At 47.9% G+C, this 21,060-nt stretch overlaps 1 protein-coding gene across 1 annotated transcript in view; it reads right to left on the bottom strand.

The window, feature by feature from the left end:
* Positions 1 to 21,060, bottom strand: part of C7 (complement C7) — a 217,261-nt gene that overhangs the window by 183,474 nt on the left and 12,727 nt on the right. Inside the window, exons 4-7 of the mRNA XM_063961404.1 lie at positions 19,778 to 19,919; positions 12,158 to 12,299; positions 10,591 to 10,729; positions 5,605 to 5,742 (exon numbers count right to left, since the gene is read on the bottom strand). Coding sequence (XP_063817474.1) covers positions 5,605 to 5,742; positions 10,591 to 10,729; positions 12,158 to 12,299; positions 19,778 to 19,919 — 561 coding nt within the window. The remainder of the gene's footprint in view (positions 1 to 5,604; positions 5,743 to 10,590; positions 10,730 to 12,157; positions 12,300 to 19,777; positions 19,920 to 21,060) is intronic.

The following is a 21,060-nucleotide window of genomic DNA, read 5'->3' as shown; positions in this document are numbered from 1 at the left end:
CTTCTGTTCCTGGGGATGGTTCTGGACACAGAACAGAAAAAAGTGTTTCTCCCGGAGGAGAAGGCCAAGGAGCTGTCATCTCTAGTCAGAGGCCTCCTAAAACCAAAACAGGTGTCGGTGCATCACTGCACGCGGATCCTGGGAAAGATGGTAGCTTCTTACGAAGCAATTCCATTCGGCAGGTTCCATGCAAGAACCTTTCAGTGGGACCTGTTGGACAAGTGGTCCGGATCGCATCTTCAGATGCATCGGCTGATAACCCTGTCTCCAAGGACAAGGGTGTCTCTGCTGTGGTGGCTGCAGAGTGCTCATCTTCAAGAGGGCCGCAGATTCGGCATACAGGACTGGGTCCTGGTGACCACGGATGCCAGCCTTCCAGGCTGGGGGACAGTCACACAGGGAAGAAACTTCCAAGGACTATGGTCAAGTCAGGAGACTTCCCTGCACATAAATATTCTGGTACTAAGGGCCATTTACAATGCCCTAAGTCAGGCAAAACCCCTGCTACAAAACCAGCCGGTACTGATCCAGTCAGACAACATCACGGCGGTCACCCATGTAAACCGACAGGGCGGCACGAGAAGCAGGACGGCGATGGCAGAAGCCACAAGGATTCTCCGATGGGCGGAAAATCACGTGTTAGCACTGTCAGCAGTGTTCATTCCGGGAGTGGACAACTGGGAAGCAGACTTCCTCAGCAGGCACGACCTCCACCCGGGAGAGTGGGGACTTCATCCAGAAGTCTTCCAACTGATTGTAAACCATTGGGAAAGGCCACAGGTGGACATGATGGCGTCCCGCCTAAACAAAAAGCTAGAAAAGTATTGCACCAGGTCAAGAGACCCGCAGGCGATAGCTGTGGACGCTCTAGTGACACCGTGGGTGTACCGGTCGGTTTATGTGTTTCCTCCTCTTCCTCTTCCTCTCATACCAAAGGTACTGAGGATAATACGGAGAAGAGGAGTAAGAACTATACTCATTGTTCCGGATTGGCCAAGAAGAGCTTGGTACCCGGAACTTCAAGAAATTATCTCAGAGGACCCATGGCCTCTACCGCTCAGACAAGACCTGCTGCAGCAGGGGCCCTGTCTGTTCCAAGACTTACCGCGGCTGCGTTTGACGGCATGGCGGTTGAACACCGGATCCTGAAGGAAAAGGGCATTCCGGAGGAAGTCATTCCTATGCTGATTAAAGCTAGGAAAGAAGTAACCGCAAACCATTATCACCGCATATGGCGAAAATATGTTGCGTGGTGTGAGGCCAGGAAGGCCCCAACGGAGGAATTTCAGCTGGGCCGTTTCCTGCACTTCCTACAGTCAGGGGTGACTATGGGCCTGAAATTGGGTTCCATTAAGGTCCAGATTTCGGCTCTATCGATTTTCTTCCAGAGAGAACTGGCTTCACTACCTGAAGTTCAAACTTTTGTTAAGGGAGTGCTGCATATTCAGCCCCCTTTTGTGCCTCCAGTGGCACCTTGGGATCTCAACGTGGTGTTGGATTTCCTAAAGTCACATTGGTTTGAGCGACTGAAAACCGTGGATTTGAAATATCTCACGTTTAAAGTGGTCATGTTGTTGGCCTTAGCTTCGGCCAGGTGTGTATCAGAATTGGCGGCTTTGTCATGTAAAAGCCCTTATCAGATTTTCCATATGGATAGGGCAGAATTGAGGACTCGTCCCCAGTTTCTCCCCAAAGTGGTAGCAGCTTTTCATCTGAACCAACCTATCGTTGTGCCTGCGGCTACAAATGACTTGGAGGCTTCCAAGTTGTTGGACGTAGTCAGGGCCCTGAAAATCTATGTTTCCAGTACAGCTGGAGTCAGAAAGACTGACTCACTCTTTATCCTGTATGCGCCCAACAAGTTGGGTGCACCTGCTTCTAAGCAGACTATTGCGCGCTGGATCTGTAGTACGATTCAGCTTGCACATTCTGCGGCTGGACTGCCGCATCCTTAATCGGTGAAAGCCCATTCCACGAGGAAGGTGGGCTCTTCTTGGGCGGCTGCCCGAGGGGTCTCGGCTCTTCAACTTTGCCGAGCAGCTACTTGGTCGGGGTCAAACACGTTTGCTAAATTCTACAAGTTTGACACCCTGGCTGAGGAGGACCTAGAGTTTGCTCATTCGGTGCTGCAGAGTCATCCGCACTCTCCCGCCCGTTTGGGAGCTTTGGTATAATCCCCATGGTCCTTACGGAGTTCCCAGCATCCACTAGGACGTCAGAGAAAATAAGATTTTACTCACCGGTAAATCTATTTCTCGTAGTCCGTAGTGGATGCTGGGCGCCCATCCCAAGTGCGGATTGTCTGCAATGCTTGTATATAGTTATTGCCTAACTAAGGGTTATTGTTGAGCCATCTGTTGAGAGGCTCAGTTATATTTCATACTGTTAACTGGGTATTGTATCACGAGTTATACGGTGTGATTGGTGTAGCTGGTATGAGTCTTACCCGGGATTCAAAATCCTTCCTTATTGTGTCAGCTCTTCCGGGCACAGTATCCTAACTGAAGTCTGGAGGAGGGTCATAGTGGGAGGAGCCAGTGCACACCAGTTAGACCTAAAGCTTTCTTTATAGTTGTGCCCAGTCTCCTGCGGAGCCGCTATTCCCCATGGTCCTTACGGAGTCCCAGCATCCACTACGGACTACGAGAAATAGAATTACCGGTGAGTAAATTCTTATTTTTTCTCTCACAAATGCACTTTCCCTCAATTGTTACAATCTGACTCTGATTCTGAACTAACAGAGCTTGATGAAGGAGAGGCTGAGGTGGACGAGGATGATTCCCAGTCAGGGCCGGTTCTACACCTTGTGGCGCCCAGTGCGAAAGTTTCCACTGGCGCACCTCCCCCCCCCCCGGCGGCAAAACAGTCTGTGTGTGGAAAAAAATAGTGGCGTGGCCTCATAGGGGAGGGGCATGGCCACAGTTATGCTCCCAGTAGCTGTGCCCCCGGATTTGCCCCAAGTAGTTGTGCCCCCAGTTGATTTGCCCTTAGTAATTGTGCCCCCTGTCACTGTGCACCCTGTTGCTTTGCCCTCAGTAGTTGTGCCCCCTGTTGCTTTGCACCCAGTAGTTGTGCCCCCTCTTTCTTTGCCCCCAGTAGTTGTGCCTCGTTTCTTTGCCCCCAGTAGTTGTGCCCCCTCTTTCTTTGCCCCCAGTAGTTGTGCCCCGTTTCTTTGCCCCCAGCAGTTGTGCCCCCTCTTTCTTTGCCCCCAGTAGTTGTGCCCCGTTTCTTTGCCCCCCGCAGTTGTGCCCCCTCTTTCTTTGCCCACAGTAGTTGTGCCCCGTTTCTTTGCCCCCAGTATTTCTGACACACACACACACACACACACAAAAAAAAAAAACCAATACTTACCACTGCCCCGCTCCTGCTTCCCGATCGCTGCTTCTGCTCCTGCTCCATCTGTCCGCTGGCTCTTCTCTATGGGAGAGACGTCATGACGTCTCTCCCATAGCAGCGCCGCACAGACACTAGAGGTCAATACTGACCTCTAGTGTCTGTCCCTGGATCCGGCTGCAGCGGACGCCCACACAGCCCACGGCGTCTGCTGCAGCCGTGGAGCGGGGTGCGGGCAGGCGGCGGTGCCTGCGGGATGACTGCGGCCCGGGCGAAGGCACTGTTTGCCCGCACCAAGAATTGCTCCTGTTCCCAGTCCCCGGGTGTTGAAGCCCTCATTTATGCCATTAGGGAGCTGCTTCATATCCCTAATAAGGAGAAAGAGCAGGCAGAGGAATTGTATTTTAATGTGAAGCCAAAGTCCTCTGCAACCTTCCCGGTTTCTAAAGAATTAGATTCCCTGGCTAGGGCAGCATGGATGCATCCTGACAAGAAATGTATTAACCCTAAACGGGTGTTAAATTCATTCCCTTTCCCTACAGTGGATAGGAAGGTCTGGGAAACCCCGCCGACAGTGGATACCTCTGTGTCCAGGCTGTCACGTAAGATAGCAAAAGAAAATTTTACCAAAGGTAAAGGATCAGGCGCTGGTAGGTGTTGTATTTCTAATGCTGCTGCTAAAAATTTGGGATAGTCACACCCAAAAACACATAAAATACAGAAAACAAAAATAGCAGCGCTTAGTAAAATAACTTATGATAAGCAGGACTGAGTGAAAAATTTATCACAATTTAATTAAACACAATTTTAAAAACACATTAAAAAACACATAAACTCGCCAATATCTTTAAATGAATAATGCCTTTTCTAGTGTGATCCGTTCCTATATAAATTGAACTGGTAAGTATACTGGTGAAAGAGACTTGAGTTTTTGGACTAAGAATTAAAGTCCCAAATGATAGTTTTTACCACAATGAACCGCTGGAGGTGTAGTCCCTTGAGAGAGTCTTAAAGTTCTCAAACCAGGCACGGTGTTAGGGGTCCTCACTATAACGCGGTGTCCTACTTGCACAGAGAGAAATATGGTGGTACTCCAGAGAAAACAGTCTTGTCTAAATGTATTCTTTTTGTACGGTTTACTATATAGTTACATGTTAAGCATTTATTCTATATAGTAAACCGTACAAAAAGATTAAATCTAGACAAGACTGAGAAATCAATTGAAATAAAAAGTTTTATCAATTGTGACACATCCTATGTCATATATTTGTTGATATGTGGATGTGATAAAAAATATGTAGGACGTACCACAAGAACACTTAGAGTGAGATTTTTAGAACAGGTCTGGGACTCCAGGTCGACAACAAAAAGGTCGAAACACCTTAGGTCGACGCCAATTGGTCGACACACCTTAGGTCGACGTGGACAAAGGTCAACAGGAACAAGGTCGACATGGAAAAAGGTCGACATGAGTTTTTTATGTTTTTTTGGTGTCGTTTTCTTCGTAGAGTGACCGGGAACCCCAATTAGTGCACCGCTTCGCTCGCCATGCTTCGGGCATGGTGCCTTCGCTCCGCTCCGCTTCGCTCGGCACAGATTACCGTTCCAATCGTAGACCACATGGATCGTTAAGTATGAAAAGGTTCCAAAAAAGGAAAAAATTGTGAAAAACTCATGTCGACCTTTTTACATGTCGACTTTGTTCCTGTCGACCTTTTGTCCATGTCGACCTAAGGTGTGTCGACCAATTGGTGTCGAGCTAAGGTGTGTCGACCTTTTTGTTGTCGACCTGGAGTCCGGATACCTTTAGAACATAGAAGAAACATTATGAATCGCATCCAGACACATAGTGTCTCTAAACATTATGATGAGGTTCACAATGGGGATCCCAAATGTTTAAAATTAGTAGGCCTAGAATATGTCCCTTGCAGGTGTGCAGCCGAGGGGTGGGAGGGGGGGGCTGGGCTTTGCCAGCAATGTAAGTAGTAGGGTCCCCCATAACCTCCATTGCCCTGGGCCCCCACCAGCCTTAATCCGGCCCTGGGTGTCGGGATCATGAGCATTGGAATGATGCTGTCTGTATTTTGGCTGCTGGCATCCAAGTGCCGGAACCCCAATACCATCCCGTAAAGAGGTCACACTGACATTCATTTAGAAAATGTACAGTATAGTGTGATGTACAAAGGTCGAAGCGACCCAGCTGTGCGCAGTAACTGCATGTGATACAACCATGTAGATCCATATTCGAGAAACTCACAGTATTTTCCTTACCTTGTCATGTGTATATGTTTGAGAATCTGTATCATCGCTTCTTTCACCGTAGTCAGACCGCACGCGTCTTTCCGTGTCTTTCGCATAGGACCATTTGCTTTCATAGAAGTCATAGCTAAAATCATTCTTTGCTTGTACCTTTAAGAAAAATGTTGGAAAATGAGAGGATGAAACAATACAAACAATGCTTAGTGTAAACTGTATATTGGCAGTTTGTTATATGTTTGACTGTTTACAGTATATTATACCTATATAATGACAATATCCAGATATCTTTGTAACTCATAGATTTATTTCATATTATCTATACTAATAATTAACAATGAGATGTCTGTAATGTCACGAGTTCCTGGCGTATCCCCATGTCACGGAGCATGTGATGTGAGGCACCTGTGTAGGTAGTACCCCTCTGCTCTGTCACTGTCCTCTGCCCAGGCTAGCTTATGGGTGTGGACACAATACAGTGGATAAGGGATACTCAACCTGTAATAGCAAAGGGCTCTAAATAGTAAACATAGAAACATATTTTCAGTAGCATTTTCACTGGAGAAAATAACTTTTTCCCCTCTTCTCCCTATCTAAAGGAAAGAAAACTGCAGTGAAGTCATAGGCGCACGCAGGGAGGTCCGAGTACCTGGAAACCCCCCCTAGCCACTGATCTATCCCTCAGCACCTGACCGTTTTTTTTTTAATATAATTTTATTTTATGTGTTTGGAGCACAGCCTCAGGCAGTATCTGTGACTCACTGTGCGGCTGCCTCTATTGCGTACACACTGGGGGAGATGTACTAAGCCTGAAAAGTGATAAATATCACTGTGATAAAGTACCAGCCAATCGGCTCCTAACTGCCATGTCACAGGCTGTGTTTGAAAAATGACAGTTAGGAGCCGATTGGCTGGTACTTTATCACAGTGATATTTATCACTTTTCAAGCTTAGTACATCTGGCCCAGAGAGGCTGGCTGCTGGCATGTAGGGGAGCAGCTCCTCTCAGGCTGTTCTCACTGGGACTGCAGACTGCCCTCCCCCCGGGAGGGGGGGGGGGGGGGGGTGGAGTCTGCAGTCCCAGTGCGTGGGAGGAAGGGGGGAGGGGGCAGTCTGCAGTCCCAGTGTGTGTGTGTGTGGGGAGGGGGGGGGGGCAGTCTGCAGTCCCAGTGCGTGGGAGGAAGGGGGGGGGGGGGGGGGGGCGCAGTCTGCAGTCCCAGTGCTTGTGTGTGTGGGGGAAAGGGGGCAGTCTGCAGTCCCAGTGTGTGTGTGGGGGGAGACAGTCTGCGGTTCTAGTGTGTGTGAAATCTGCATTTCGAGTGTGTGTGGGGTGAGGGGTCAGTCTGCAGTCCCAGTGTGTGTGTGGGAGGAGGGAGCAGTCCCAGTGTGTGTCATACCCTCCAACTGTACCTTTTTGGCAGGTACAGTACCTTTTTTTTTATGGTCTGTACTGATTTTATTTTTTGGCTCTCCAAACTTCCATTAAAAGTATAAGGAAAGGGGCGTGGCCACGACCCCTTTGTACATGGCCAAGCCCCATTTTCTAAATTGTATCGATTTTTATGTGTAAAATTTTGGAGGGTATGGTGTGGGTGTGTGTGGGGGGGCAGTCTGCAGTCCAATTGTGTGTGTGGGAAGAGGGGACAGTCTGCAGTCTGAGTGTGCATGGGGGGGGGGCAGTCTAAGTGTGTGTGGGGGGGAGGGGCAGTCTGCAGTTCCAGTGTGTGTGTGGGGGGGGGGGGGGGGGGGAGACAGTCTGTGGTTCCAGTGTGTGTGTAATCTGCATTTCGAGGCACCCTTCTGTGTCTCCACATGTTGTCCGGTGTCTAGTGCCACTGGCTATCTCCAGAGTTCTTCAGCATCGACTATTTCTTCAGAGTTCTCAAGTACCGATTGCTATAGGTTATCTCCAAAATCGATCAAACATCGAATACTTCTTTAGTGTTCTCAAGTACCGATTGTTATCAGTTATCTCCAGAGGCCTTCAGCATCGACTATTTCTTCAGAGTTCTCAAGTACGGATTGCTATTGGTTATCTCAAGAGTTCTTCAGCATCGATAATTTCTTCAGTGTTCTCTAGTGCCGAGTGCCATCGGTTGTCTCCAACATCGATTAACATCAATTACTTCTTCGGTGTTCTCAAGTACTGAGTGTCATTGGTTATTTCCAGCATCAACTAACTTCGATTACTTCTTCAGTGTTCTCAAGTACTGAGTGTCCTTGGTTAATTCCAGTATCGAATACCATTGATTTCTCAAGTTTCGTCTACCATCGGTTATCTCTATAATTCTCATCATCGTATAATATTGACTGTCTCAAGTGGCCAATAGTGCAGATCTCAATAGTTATCTTCAGCAGTCTTGTATTCATAACTATTCATTCCCAGATATCTGCAAATACCAACTATTTCCAGATATCTCTAGTATATTTTCCTTCCAGTTCCTCTATAACTACTGGGTACCTGTCCAGAGGGCCGCAACCTGCTTGCTGGATGCCGCGAAGCCCAAATCCCCATAGGAGGGGGTCACTGGTGAAAACCACCGGTGGGTTAGACCTCATGCCTCTGGTCAGGTCTCGCCAACATCCAGTGTTAGTTAGTATATAAAGAAGTCCTACATTCATCCACCTCATCTGCTGTTGCTTCTTGAACTAGAAACCCCTTTACTCAGCTCACCAGCTGAGACCACCAGGGACCCTCTTGGTGCTCTGCTCAAAATATTCTCCAACAATTATTATGTATCAATATGCTGGACATTTTCCTGGTCCAAGGTTATGTCCACTGTCTCGGAGCTCAGTCTCCTGGTTGCCTCTTCATGCTTCATCTTCCCCCCTTCCATTCGGTAGGTTATCCATTTTTTCTTTTCATCATTACCACAGTTTTGTGGTATATGTCATAATGTCTATATTGTTGAGCTGTATTTTAGTATATAGTTCATATTAAATTCTATAATAAAATGATAGCTTTTACACATATAACCACCATATAGGCATCCTATAGAGCTATGGGACTTAAATATTGTATTGATAGCTACAGGTATTCAGGCACCTTCTTTTGGGCCTGTGAAGGAAGTAGACCTTAAATGACTATCTTGGAAGTCAAGGTAAGTATACTTACCTTTCCCCAATGCCCCCCTAACCCTGTCTTCCCGTAGCCTAAAACTAACCCTCCCCCGCAACCTAACCCTAATTCCTTCTCCTTCCACAGCCTAACCCTAACCCTCCTCAGGAGTGCCTTAACCTAACCACCCCTCCCTGCAGCCTAAACATAACCCTCCCCCTGCAGCCTAAACCTAACCTCCCCTTCTCCCCTCCCCGGGACGCTTTCGTCTCCAGCGGCCCGCATTCCTAGCAGTGTCAGGATTCCGGCATCAGCATTTTGTCTGCCGTATGTGCTCCCATATTGCGTTAAGACCGTTTTTCCCCCCCCAATTTGTTTATTGTGGCTCCACATAAATAAAAAATTATGATAATCATCACTTTCATCACCACACCCTCCCTGAACGTCACCTACGTGAGACCGCTTCACCATCCCAGCCCAGTACCATTTCCTCAGTTACAAGTGGAGATTCAACTGATACAGATGTGCTCTCACCTACTGGTTATCCATCGCACCGCGCAAGATGTCAGGCGCAACTGAGACTCTCCGAGAGGAGTAGCATATGGTACTTGTCTTTAAATTTAATATCTAATAACCCTTTCACAACGCAATGCTGGGTCCCACACAGGAATCATAAACGGGTCCTGCCCGGGTGGGACCCGGGATTGAAACCCTATACACTGCAATCGGGTTGCTATCCAGGGACGGAGCCGGCATCGGGGGCAGAGGTGGCAATGTGAGATGACATCATCTCTGCGCCGCCTCTCCCTATGCAGTGAACGGATACCGGGTAACCCGTTCACACTGCGCCTGACTCGGTAGTAACCCGGGAATAACCCTTCTTATAACTCAGGTTGAATTACCGAGTCAGTCGACCTTGGATTTTTGGAGAGACCCTTTCACACTGCGCAGCGGCCCGTGTCGACCTGGCAATATACCGGGTCGATACCAGTTTATTTCTGTGGTGTGAAAGGGGTATATGTTACATCAAAGACGCACCAAAAAGCTACTCGGAGTGTAGCAGAGATGCTGGGCTGCAACAATGCATTAATGGCACAGGAATTTGTATAACATACGTACAAAGGTGGTCATTCTGAGTTGATCGCTGGCTGCATTTGCTCGCAGCGCAGTGATCAGGCTAAAAAACAGCAGTTCTGCGCATGCGTATGCGCGATGAATGGGCACAACGAACGATGTAGTTTTGCAAAGGGTCTAGCGCTTTATTTCAGTCGCACTGGTTGCCGCAGTGTGATAGACATGAAATGGGCGTTTCTGGGTGGCAACTGACCGTTTTCAGGGAGTGTTCGGAAAAACGCAGGCGTGCCAGGGAAAACGCAGGCGTTTCTGGGCAAACGCTGGGCGGGATTGTGACGTCAAATCCGGAACTGAATAGTCTGAAGTGATCGCAAGCGCTGAGTAGGTTTTGAGCTACTCTGAAACTACAAAAAAAATTTTTGCAGGCGCTTTGCGATAAAAACGTTCGCACTTCTGCTAAGCTAAAATACACTCCCAGTGGGCGGCGGCATAGCATTTGCACGGCTGCTAAAAACTGCTAGCGAGTGATCAACTCGGAATGACCCCCAAAGTTGCAGATGAAGCACAATGGAACTCAGCGTGGGGAAAAGCTGCAGCCGCTGCATCGGAGCCTTTCTTACACAGGTTCAGACTCAGTCGCACACAGATGTACAAATGTCACACACCAACTGATCAATGTAAGCTAGCAATTAATTTTTGTCTCCTCTTCTCGTAGCAAAGCATCCAAAAATAAACATGAGCTCGGATTTATCTGAATTTTTCTGATTGGCTATCCAAAACACCTAATAAGGTGGCATTTTGAGATCCGTTAAATCCGGGTAAATCCAAACCCGCACATCTCTAGTAAATATTTACTGAAAAACAAATACCTTAAATGTGTAGGTGAGGACATTGTCACTTAACCTGAAGAATTCTCTGCTGTCACCGCTGAATACTTTGCGACATTGCCCCCCAAAACTTTTTGTGTGAATGACACTGCTCTTTGGTTTTCGGGTGATGATATCAAAACTAGAAGAGTTGAAAGGACAAAAGGCTTTATTCATTTTCCAACACAAACAATACCTTATGGAACACATTTACCTAAGTAATTGACTGCATCCACAACCCCAGCAGCAGCAGCAGACTGCTGTGTCTGTAGCCGCAGCCGAAGTCCCTCGTCAGCCCTGATACCTGACACTGATCTGGGATTATACGTCGGGTCCCTCAGCTACCCAAAGTATAATCCCAGATAAGCAGAACTCAGAGCCGCGGTATCACATGAGTCCGGATACACATCCCGGATACATGTGCTATCGACTGAAAACGGAACATATTTCTCCCAGGAAAAAAAAAACGTGTTTAATGGAACATCAGACAAAAATCACGAAAAAAATCCCTTTTTATATTCAGGAGAAAATTGATTGCGGCTAATAGGATACCCCCTTTATTGCTTTGCTCCCAAAACAGAATCAGCTTCTTAATGAGCATATTAACACATGGATACCTATGTTATGTGGATTTGTAACATTGGAATTTAGAATAAATAAGCACTTTTAATGCACATGTGAAAGGACTCTCAGTCACCAGAAGGTCAGACAGGGAAACACATGAGTAACCTACCTTCCCTATTTTATCTTATTTACTGCATGATGTGGTGCTACTATGGTGTCTGCTGCCCTTTGAGATGCTACAGTAGTGATTATCCATATCAGGGTGTAACACGGGGTTAGCTCCAGGTCTAGGACCCAGCATACAGTTAGTGCCTGGTACTGGTACTTTATCTCTCTCTAAAGGTTTAATATTTCTACCCTTTGATCATAAAACTGTGGTAGGCATTTCTCTGCAATGCCATACAGAGGTTGTCTGTCTCTTTATCTAAGGTTACTACAACAGCACTTTATTCTAGTTATGTGTATATGTTTCACTAGTGTCAGTCTTGCTGTATTAGCTTGTCGATGTAACATTGTGGTGGTGCACTTTGTGAGTGTGCCTAATTCAGCATGGATCGTAGATGTGAAAAAAAATCGCACAGCTACAATCCATTACACTGACATGCGGGGGGACGCCCAGCACAGCCAAGTCCACCCCGCTTGCCGGACCCTCCTCCCCATCCCCCGCAATCATGCGCTCGAAAGCATAACACGACGGCGATGCTTTCGCATGTTTAGGGTTGCCCTCTGCATACACAGCCTAGCTGCTGAGGCAGACGGTAACCCGCCATCTTTGGATCACCACCGCGACGCCCCCTCGCGCTTCGCGAACACCTCTGTCTGTTAATCAGGCAGAGGCATTCGCACAAATGAAATGCCATCACATTTCGCTGTGTGCACACACGCAGTGCAGCTTCTGCGTGTGTGCACACTTCACAGGGCTTCAGCATGTCAACGCTGCAGCAGCAGATTTCCATGCTGAATTAGGCCCTGTGCCACTCACAGACAGAATTACAAAGTACCTTACCCTAATCCAGTCTTTTCTGTATTGGGAGCATATTTATCGGTGTCACAAACTTTGGCACGCACGTCACAGTTAGCCTCGTCATAGCTGTCTTCTTCACAGTCATGGTCCCCGTTACATACCAGCGCTTTACTGATACACTGACCTAAAAATACAATATATAATTATGAACCAGTCTTGCTCTCTCCAAACCATGGCCCTCATTCCGAGTTGATCGGTCGCAAGGCGAATTTAGCAGAGTTACACACGCTAAGCCGCCGCCTACTGGGAGTGAATCTTAGCTTCTTAAAATTGCGACCGATGTATTCGCAATATTGCGATTACTAACTACTTAGCAGTTTCTGAGTAGCTTCAGACTTACTCTGCCTGTGCGATCAGTTCAGTGCTTGTCGTTCCTGGTTGACGTCACAAACACACCCAGCGTTCGCCCAGGCACTCCCACCGTTTCCCCGGCCACTCCTGCGTTTTTTCCGGAAACGGTAGCGTTTTCAGCCACACGCCCCTGAAACGCCGTGTTTCCGCCCAGTAACACCCATTTCCTGTCAATCACATTACGTTCGCCGGAGCGAAGAAAAAGCCGTGAGTAAAATTACTTTATTCATAGTAAAGTTACTTGGCGCAGTCGCAGTGCGAACATTGCGCATGCGTACTAAGCGGATTTTCACTGCGATGCGATGAAAAATACCGAGCGAACAACTCGGAATGAGGGCCGATGTTAATTTACAGAATTAGATGGGCCTACTTATTAAGACTTAAACCATGCGGAAACTCTCTGTGGGGGCCGCTGTCTGGAACAGTATACCAATCTCTGAAAAGCTTCTGCAGTGCTTGACCTTAATAGCTAGCCTCACCTGGGATAAGGGGAGCTGGGGTATTCCTTGGTGGACCCCAGTGTGGCGGGGCCTATGGTGCTGCACAATACACAAGGGTAGCCCTTTTAGACAAAAGACGTGGGACAACTGCCTCTATACTTGCTGCAGGGACTGCTGGTGACTGACATCTCAAGTGGGTGGGTACATTTAAATGCCCGCCCTGGTGTGATGTCTAGCACGACACATCAGGCGGACAATTGGTCAGTGTGCAATGCATACAATTACCAATCGTTAGATAAGTGGATTGGCTGAACATGTCGGCCAGGTGTGTACCCAGCTTTAGAAGCAGATTGGTTGGTACGTTGGGGGAGCTTTTTCAAAGCTAGGAGAGAGATACAATGTAAAGGAAGTACCATCCAATCAGCTCCTAACTGTCATTTCTCTGACGTCCTAGTGGATGCTGGGAACTCCGTAAGGACCATGGGGAATAGACGGGCTCCGCAGGAGACTGGGCACTCTAAAAGAAAGATTAGGTACTATCTGGTGTGCACTGGCTCCTCCCACTATGACCCTCCTCCAGACCTCAGTTAGATTTCTGTGCCCGGCCGAGCTGGATGCACACTAGGGGCTCTCCTGAGCTCCTAGAAAGAAAGTTTATTTTAGGTTTTTTATTTTACAGTGAGACCTGCTGGCAACAGGCTCACTGCAACGAGGGACTAAGGGGAGAAGAAGCGAACCTACCTGCTTGCAGCTAGCTTGGGCTTCTTAGGCTACTGGACACCATTAGCTCCAGAGGGATCGACCGCATGGAACTGGCCTTGGTGTTCGTTCCCGGAGCCGCGCCGCCGTCCCCCTTACAGAGCCAGAAGCAAGAAGAGGTCCGGAAAATCAGCGGCAGAAGACATCAGTCTTCACCAAGGTAGCGCACAGCACTGCAGCTGTGCGCCATTGCTCCTCATACACACTTCACACTCCGGTCACTGAGGGTGCAGGGCGCTGGGGGGGGGGTGCCCTGAGCAGCAATAAAAACACCTTGGCTGGCAAATATCTCACAATATATAGCCCCAGAGGCTATATATGTGATAAATACCCCTGCCAGAATCCATAAAAAAGCGGGAGAAAAGTCCGCGAAAAAGGGGCGGAGCTATATCCCTCAGCACACTGGCGCCATTTTCTCTTCACAGTGCAGCTGGAAGACAGCTCCCCAGGCTCTCCCCTATAGTTTGCAGGCTCAAAGGGTTAAAAAGAGAGGGGGGGGCACTAAATTTAGGCGCAATATTGTATATACAAGCAGCTATTGGGAAAAATTCACTCAATATAGTGTTAATCCCTAAATTATATAGCGCTCTGGTGTGTGCTGGCATACTCTCTCTCTCTGTCTCCCCAAAGGGCTGTGTGGGGTCCTGTCCTCGGTCAGAGCATTCCCTGTGTGTGTGCGGTGTGTCGGTACGGCTGTGTCGACACGTTTGATGAGGAGGCTTATGTGGTGGCAGAGCAGATGCCGATAAATGTGATGTCGCCCCCTGTGGGGCCGACACCAGAGTGGATGGATAGGTGGAAGGTATAAACCGACAGTGTCAACTCCTTACATAAAAGGCTGGATGACGTAACAGCTGTGGGACAGCCGGCTTCTCAGCCCGCGCCTGCCCAGGCGTCTCAAAGGCCATCAGGGGCTCAAAAACGCCCGCTCCCTCAGATGGCAGACACAGATGTCGACACGGAGTCTGACTCCAGTGTCGACGAGGTTGAGACATATACACAATCCACTAGGAACATCCGTTACATGATCCCGGCAATAAAAAATGTGTTACACATTTCTGACATTAACCCAAGTACCACTAAAAAAGGGTTTTATGTTTGGGGAGAAAAAGCAGCCAGTGTTTTGTTCCCCCATCAAATGAGTGAATGAAGTGTGAAAAAGCGTGGGTTCCCCCGATAAGAAACTGGTAATTTCTAAAAAGTTACTGATGGCGTACCCTTTCCTGCCAGAGGATAAGTTACGCTGGGAGATATCCCCTAGGGTGGATAAGGCGCTCACACGTTTGTCAAAAAAGGTGGCACTGCCGTCTTAGGGTACGGCCACTTTGAAGGTACCTGCTGATAAAAAGCAGGAGGCTATCCTGAAGTCTGTATTTACACACTCAGGTACTAGACTGAGACCTGCAGATAGTGCTGCTGCAGCGTGGTCTGTGACCCTGTCAAACAGGGATACTATTTTGCGAACATAAGAGCATATTAAAGACGTCGTCTTATATATGAGGGATGCACAGAGGGATATTTTGCCGGCTGGCATCCAGAATTAATGCAATGTCCATTCTGTCAGGAGGGTATTAGAGACCCGACACTGGACAGGTGATGCTGACTTTAAAAGGCACATAGAGCCTTATAAGGGTGAGGAATTGTTTGGGGATGGTCTCTGGGACCTCGTATCCACAGCAACAGCTGGGAAGAAAATTTTTTACCTTAGGTTTCCTCACAGCCTAAGAAAGCACTGTATTATCAGGTACAGTCCTTTCGGCTTCAGAAAAGCAAGCGGGTCAAAGGCGCTTCCTTTCTGCACAGAGACGAGGGAAGAGGGAAAAAGCTGCACCAGTCAGCCAGTTCCCAGAATCAAAATTCTTCCCCCGCTTCCTCTGAGTCCACCGCATGACGCAGGGGCTCCACAGGCGTAGCCAGGTACGGTGGGGGGCCGCCTCAAAAATTTCAGCGATCAGTGGGCTCGCTCACAGGTGGATCCATGGATCCTTCAAGTAGTATCTCAGGGGTACAAGCTGGAATTCGAGGCGTCTCCCCCCCGCCGTTTCCTCAAATCTGCCTTGTCGACAACTCCCTCAGGCAGGGAGGCTGTGCTAGAGGCAATTCACAAGCTGTATTCCCAGCAGGTGATAGTCAAGGTGCCCTTACTTCAACAAGGACGGGGTTACTATTCCACACTGTTTGTGGTACCGAAACCGGACGGTTCGGTGAGACCCATTTTAAATTTGAAATCCTTGAACACATACATAAAAAAATTCAAGTTCAAGATGGAATCGCTCAGGGCGGTTATTGCAAGCCTGGAGGAGGGGGATTACATGGTATCCCTGGACATCAAGGATGCTTACCTACATGTCCCCATTTACCATCCTCACCAGGAGTACCTCAGATTTGTGGTACAGGATTGCCATTACCAATTCCAAACACTGCCGTTTGGACTGTCCACGGCACCGAGGGTCTTTACCAAGGTAATGGCAGAAATGATGATACTCCTTCGAAAAAAGGGAGTTTTAATTATCCCGTACTTGGACGATCTCCTTATAAAGGCGAGGTCCAAGGAGCAGTTGTTGGTCGGAGTAGCACTATCTCGGGAAGTGCTACAACAGCACGGATGAATTCTATACATTCCAAAGTCACAGCTGGTTCCTACCACACGCCTACTGTTCCTGGGGATGGTTCTGGACACAGAACAGAAAAAAGTGTTTCTCCCGCAGGAGAAAGCCAAGGAGCTGTCATCTCTAGTCAGAGACCTCCTGAAACCAAAACAGGTATCGGTGCATCACTGCACACGAGTCCTGGGAAAAATGGTAGCTTCTTACGAAGCAAAATTCCATTCGGCAGGTTCCATGCAAGAACCTTTCAGTGGGACCTCTTGGACAAGTGGTCGGGATCGCATCTTCAGATGCATCGGCTGATAACCCTGTCTCCAAGGACCAGGGTATCTCTACTGTGGTGGCTGCAGAGTGCTCATCTTCAAGAGGGCCGCAGATTCGGCATACAGGACTGGGTCCTGGTAACCACGGATGCCAGCCTTCGAGGCTGGGGGGCAGTCACACAGGGAAGAAATTTCCAAGGACTTGGGTCAAGTCAGGAGTCGTCCCTACACATAAATATTCTGGAACTGAGGGCCATTTACAATGCCCTAAGTCTGGCAAGGCCTCTGCTTCAAAACCAGCCGGTACTGATCCAATCAGACAACATCACGGCAGTCGCCCATGTAAACCGACAGGGCGGCACAAGAAGCAGGATGGCGATGGCAGAAGCCACAAGGATTCTCCGATGGGCGGAAAATCACGTCTTAGCACTGTCAGCAGTGTTCATTCCGGGAGTGGTCAACTGGGAAGCAGACTTCCTCAGCAGACACGACCTACACCCGGGAGAGTGGGGACTTCATCCAGAAGTCTTCCAACTGTTGGTAAACCGTTGGGAAAGGCCACAGGTGGACATGATGGCGTCCCGCCTAAACAAAAAAACTAGATATTGCGCCAGGTCAAGGGACCCTCAGGCAATAGCTGTGGACGCTCTAGTGACACCGTGGGTGTACCAGTCGGTTTATGTATTCCCTCCTCTGCCTCTCATACCAAAGGTACTGAGAATAATAAGAAAACGAGGAGTAAGAACGATACTCGTGGTTCCGGATGGGCCAAGAAGAGCTTGGTACCCAGAACTTCAAGAAATGATATCAGAGGACCCATGGCCTCTACCGCTCAGACAGGATCTGCTACAGCAGGGGCCCTGTCTGTTCCAAGACTTACCGCGGCTGCGTTTGACGGCATGGCGGTTGAATTCCGGATCCTAAAGGAAAAGGGCATTCCGGAGGAAGTCATTCCTACGCTGATAAATGCCAGGAAAGAAGTAACCGCAAACCATTATCACCGTATTTGGCGAAAATATGTTGCGTGGTGTGAGGCCAGGAAGGCCCCAACAGAGGAATTTCAGCTGGGTCGTTTTCTGCACTTCCTACAGTCAGGAGTGACTATGGGCCTAAACTTGGGTTCCATTAAGTTCCAGATTTCGGCTCTGTCGATTTTCTTCCAGAAAGAACTGGCTTCACTGCCTGGAGTTCAGACATTTGTAAAGGGAGTGCTACATATTCAGCCCCCTTTTGTGCCTCCTGTGGCACCTTGGGATCTCAACGTGGTGTTGAGTTTCCTAAAATCACATTGGTTTGAGCCACTTAAAACTGTGGATTTGAAATATTTCACGTGGAAAGTGGTCATGTTATTGGCCTTGGCTTCGGCCAGGCGTGTGTCAGAATTGGTGGCTTTGTCATGTAAAAGCCCTTATCTGATTTTCCATATGGATAGGGCAGAACTGAGGACTCGTCCCCAGTTTCTCCCTAAGGTGGTATCAGCTTTTCATTTGAACCAACCTATTGTAGTGCCTGCGGCTACTAGGGACTTGGAAGATTCCAAGTTACTGGACGTAGTCAGGGCCTTAAAAAATTATATTTCCAGGACGGCTGGAGTCAGGAAAACTGACTCGCTTTTTATTCTGTAGGCACCCAACAAAATAGGTGCTCCTGCTTCTAAGCAGACTATTGCTCGCTGAATTTGTAGCACAATTCAGCTGGAGCATTCTGCGGCTGGATTGCCGCATCCTAAATCAGTAAAAGCCCATTTCACGAGGAAAGTGGGCTCATCTTGGGCGGCTGCCCGAGGGGTCTCGGCTTTACAACTTTGCCGAGCTGCAACTTGGTCAGGGGCAAACACGTTTGCAAAATTCTACAATTTTGATACCCTGGCTGAGGAGGACCTTGAGTTCTCTCATTCGGTGCTGCAGAGTCATCCGCACTCTCCCGCCCGTTTGGGAGCTTTGGTATAATCCCCATGGTCCTTACGGAGTTCCCAGCATCCACTAGGACGTCAGAGAAAATAAGATTTTACTCACCGGTAAATCTATTTCTCGTAGTCCGTAGTGGATGCTGGGCGCCCATCCCAAGTGCGGATTGTCTGCAATGCTTGTATATAGTTATTGCCTAACTAAGGGTTATTGTTGAGCCATCTGTTGAGAGGCTCAGTTATATTTCATACTGTTAACTGGGTATAGTATCACGAGTTATACGGTGTGATTGGTGTGGCTGGTATGAGTCTTACCCGGGATTCAAAATCCTTCCTTATTGTGTCAGCTCTTCCGGGCACAGTATCCTAACTGAGGTCTGGAGGAGGGTCATAGAGGGAGGAGCCAGTGCACACCAGATAGTACCTAATCTTTCTTTTAGAGTACCCAGTCTCCTGCGGAGCCCGTCTATTCCCCATGGTCCTTACGGAGTTCCCAGCATCCACTACGGACTACGAGAAATAGATTTACCGGTGAGTAAAATCTTATTTTTTCAAACACAGGCTGTACATTTACAATTTAGAAGCTGATTGGTTGGTACTTTATCTCTCTCCACTTTATCCCTCTCCAAGCTTTGATGCATCTCCACCCTGAGTTCTGCCTGCTCTGGGTAATGTAAGATCCTCCCTTTCTCCCTCCTCTGCCTTCATATGCCATGCTCAGAGTAGTTTGTGTGTAACTGGCAGCCATACTAGAGTACTCCAGAGGAATTTTGAATAAGAGATAATGATTTGTCGGACAACTAAAAACAATGACTGTCAGATGCTCAAACGCTACTTAACTTGCTATGTAAAGGAAATAAAAAATCCATGTCAGATGTGATTCACAATGGCAGATTCTGTTTATAGAGCACAAGCAAATGGTGCATGAGCTTCAGTATAACACATGAGAAACAGAAGAGACAGAAGTGTGACCAAACCAAATGTCAGTATGTAAAACAGGTGATTGGACAAATTGCACAAAAGTCCAAAGCAACCAATCCGATCTTTGCTACAATTTCTCTATTGCATTCTAGAAAATGATAGACTTAATCTGATTGGTTGCTACAGTATGTACAACACCTGCGCTTGTCCGTTTTAGAAGTTTTAGTAAATCTTAATCTCCCCCCACTTCCATCCCAGTTTTCTCCAGTATTGTACAATATGGGTGCATTTCCTTTTAAAAATATGACTTTTTAATCTGGTTCCTCAGAAATGCTTTATTTTCATACAATGATTACCTGAAGTACATCTAAATCTGTCTCCACACCCATCTTCTATAGGGCATCCTCTGGTGGGATGACACGTCTGAGTTTCATATGCAGATCCAGAGCACTCCAGGCCCTCAAACTGAGCGTAAACCTCGATGGACCTCCGACGGGTCTATATTAAAGGGATGAAAAACAAAAACTATAATACTATACATAAGAAGATTTTCAGAATTAAATTAAAGATGGGAATTCAATCCTAAATATGCTTGTATAGGTTCGGTATGTAGGCGGTGGTGGCTATAGCTAACCCTCTGGGTGACAGCTATGGCTAACACTCGGGGGGTATGGCTAACCACCCCCCCTAGTGCCTAACCCTAAACCTTCATCGTTCCTCCCCCCCCCTCCTTCCTCGGCCCAATCCCACTTATAAAGATGTGTCACTTTATCACTGTCTGTGGGACTGCCCACTAATTAAAAGGTTCTGGGTGCAGATTAAAACCTATGCTACTGCCCACCACCTCAATTACCTACCACTGACGCTGGAGTGGGCCATACTTGGAGTGACTTGGAGTCCCTGGGGTCTAGATATACTTACTAAGGGTAGTAGGAAACCCCAACTTATTATCTCTGCTGCTGCAAAAAAAAACATCCTCCAGCACTGGATGCTCCCTAACCCTCCTAATTTGTCTCTGTTTTAAGAAAAACTATGAATGGATTGGATGGAGGCATCCCTCCATAGTGTGCAGAATATTTTGTGAAGTGTGGGAAAGCTATGTGGATATTTTGCTGTCTTCCATGCAGCTGCAGGTTAAAATTTGCTTTCAACACACAGGTTGGTATGAGAGCAGAATATTGTTGGAGGATGAGCCGATCCAGGTGTTTAATTACTGTCTTATGTCATACTTACCTACATTACAAATCTCCTCTCCAGGAGATACCTGGAGAGGAGAAGCAGATGGGGGGGGTGCGGGCTGAGCAAATTGCATCATTAGTCCCAACCCCCTCACAGGGATAATTGATCTTTTGCCTCGGATTTGCATGGAGGCGGGGCTAAAATTGTGTGATTAGCATATAATTGCATTATTAGGCCCGCCCCCTCCGACAGGTCCACCTTTTTTCGTACTTATCTTCATATTCTGCCCACTTCACTAGGAAGTGAGCAAAATGCGGGAGAGGTGCCTACTCTCCCGGGGCTGTGGGGGACTACCCAAGAAACCGTGTGTCTCCCGCAGAACTTGGGAGAGTAGGGAAGTATGTGTATGTGGAGTTTGGAGGCTGCCCCATTCGAGGCCTAAGTAGCCCCTCAACCCCCC

This window comes from Pseudophryne corroboree, chromosome 1, assembly GCF_028390025.1.
Source record: "Pseudophryne corroboree isolate aPseCor3 chromosome 1, aPseCor3.hap2, whole genome shotgun sequence".
NCBI classification, from domain to species: Eukaryota; Metazoa; Chordata; class Amphibia; order Anura; family Myobatrachidae; genus Pseudophryne; species Pseudophryne corroboree.
The sequence above is the reverse complement of the archived record's forward strand: the minus strand, read 5'-3'. Positions and strand labels throughout refer to the sequence as shown.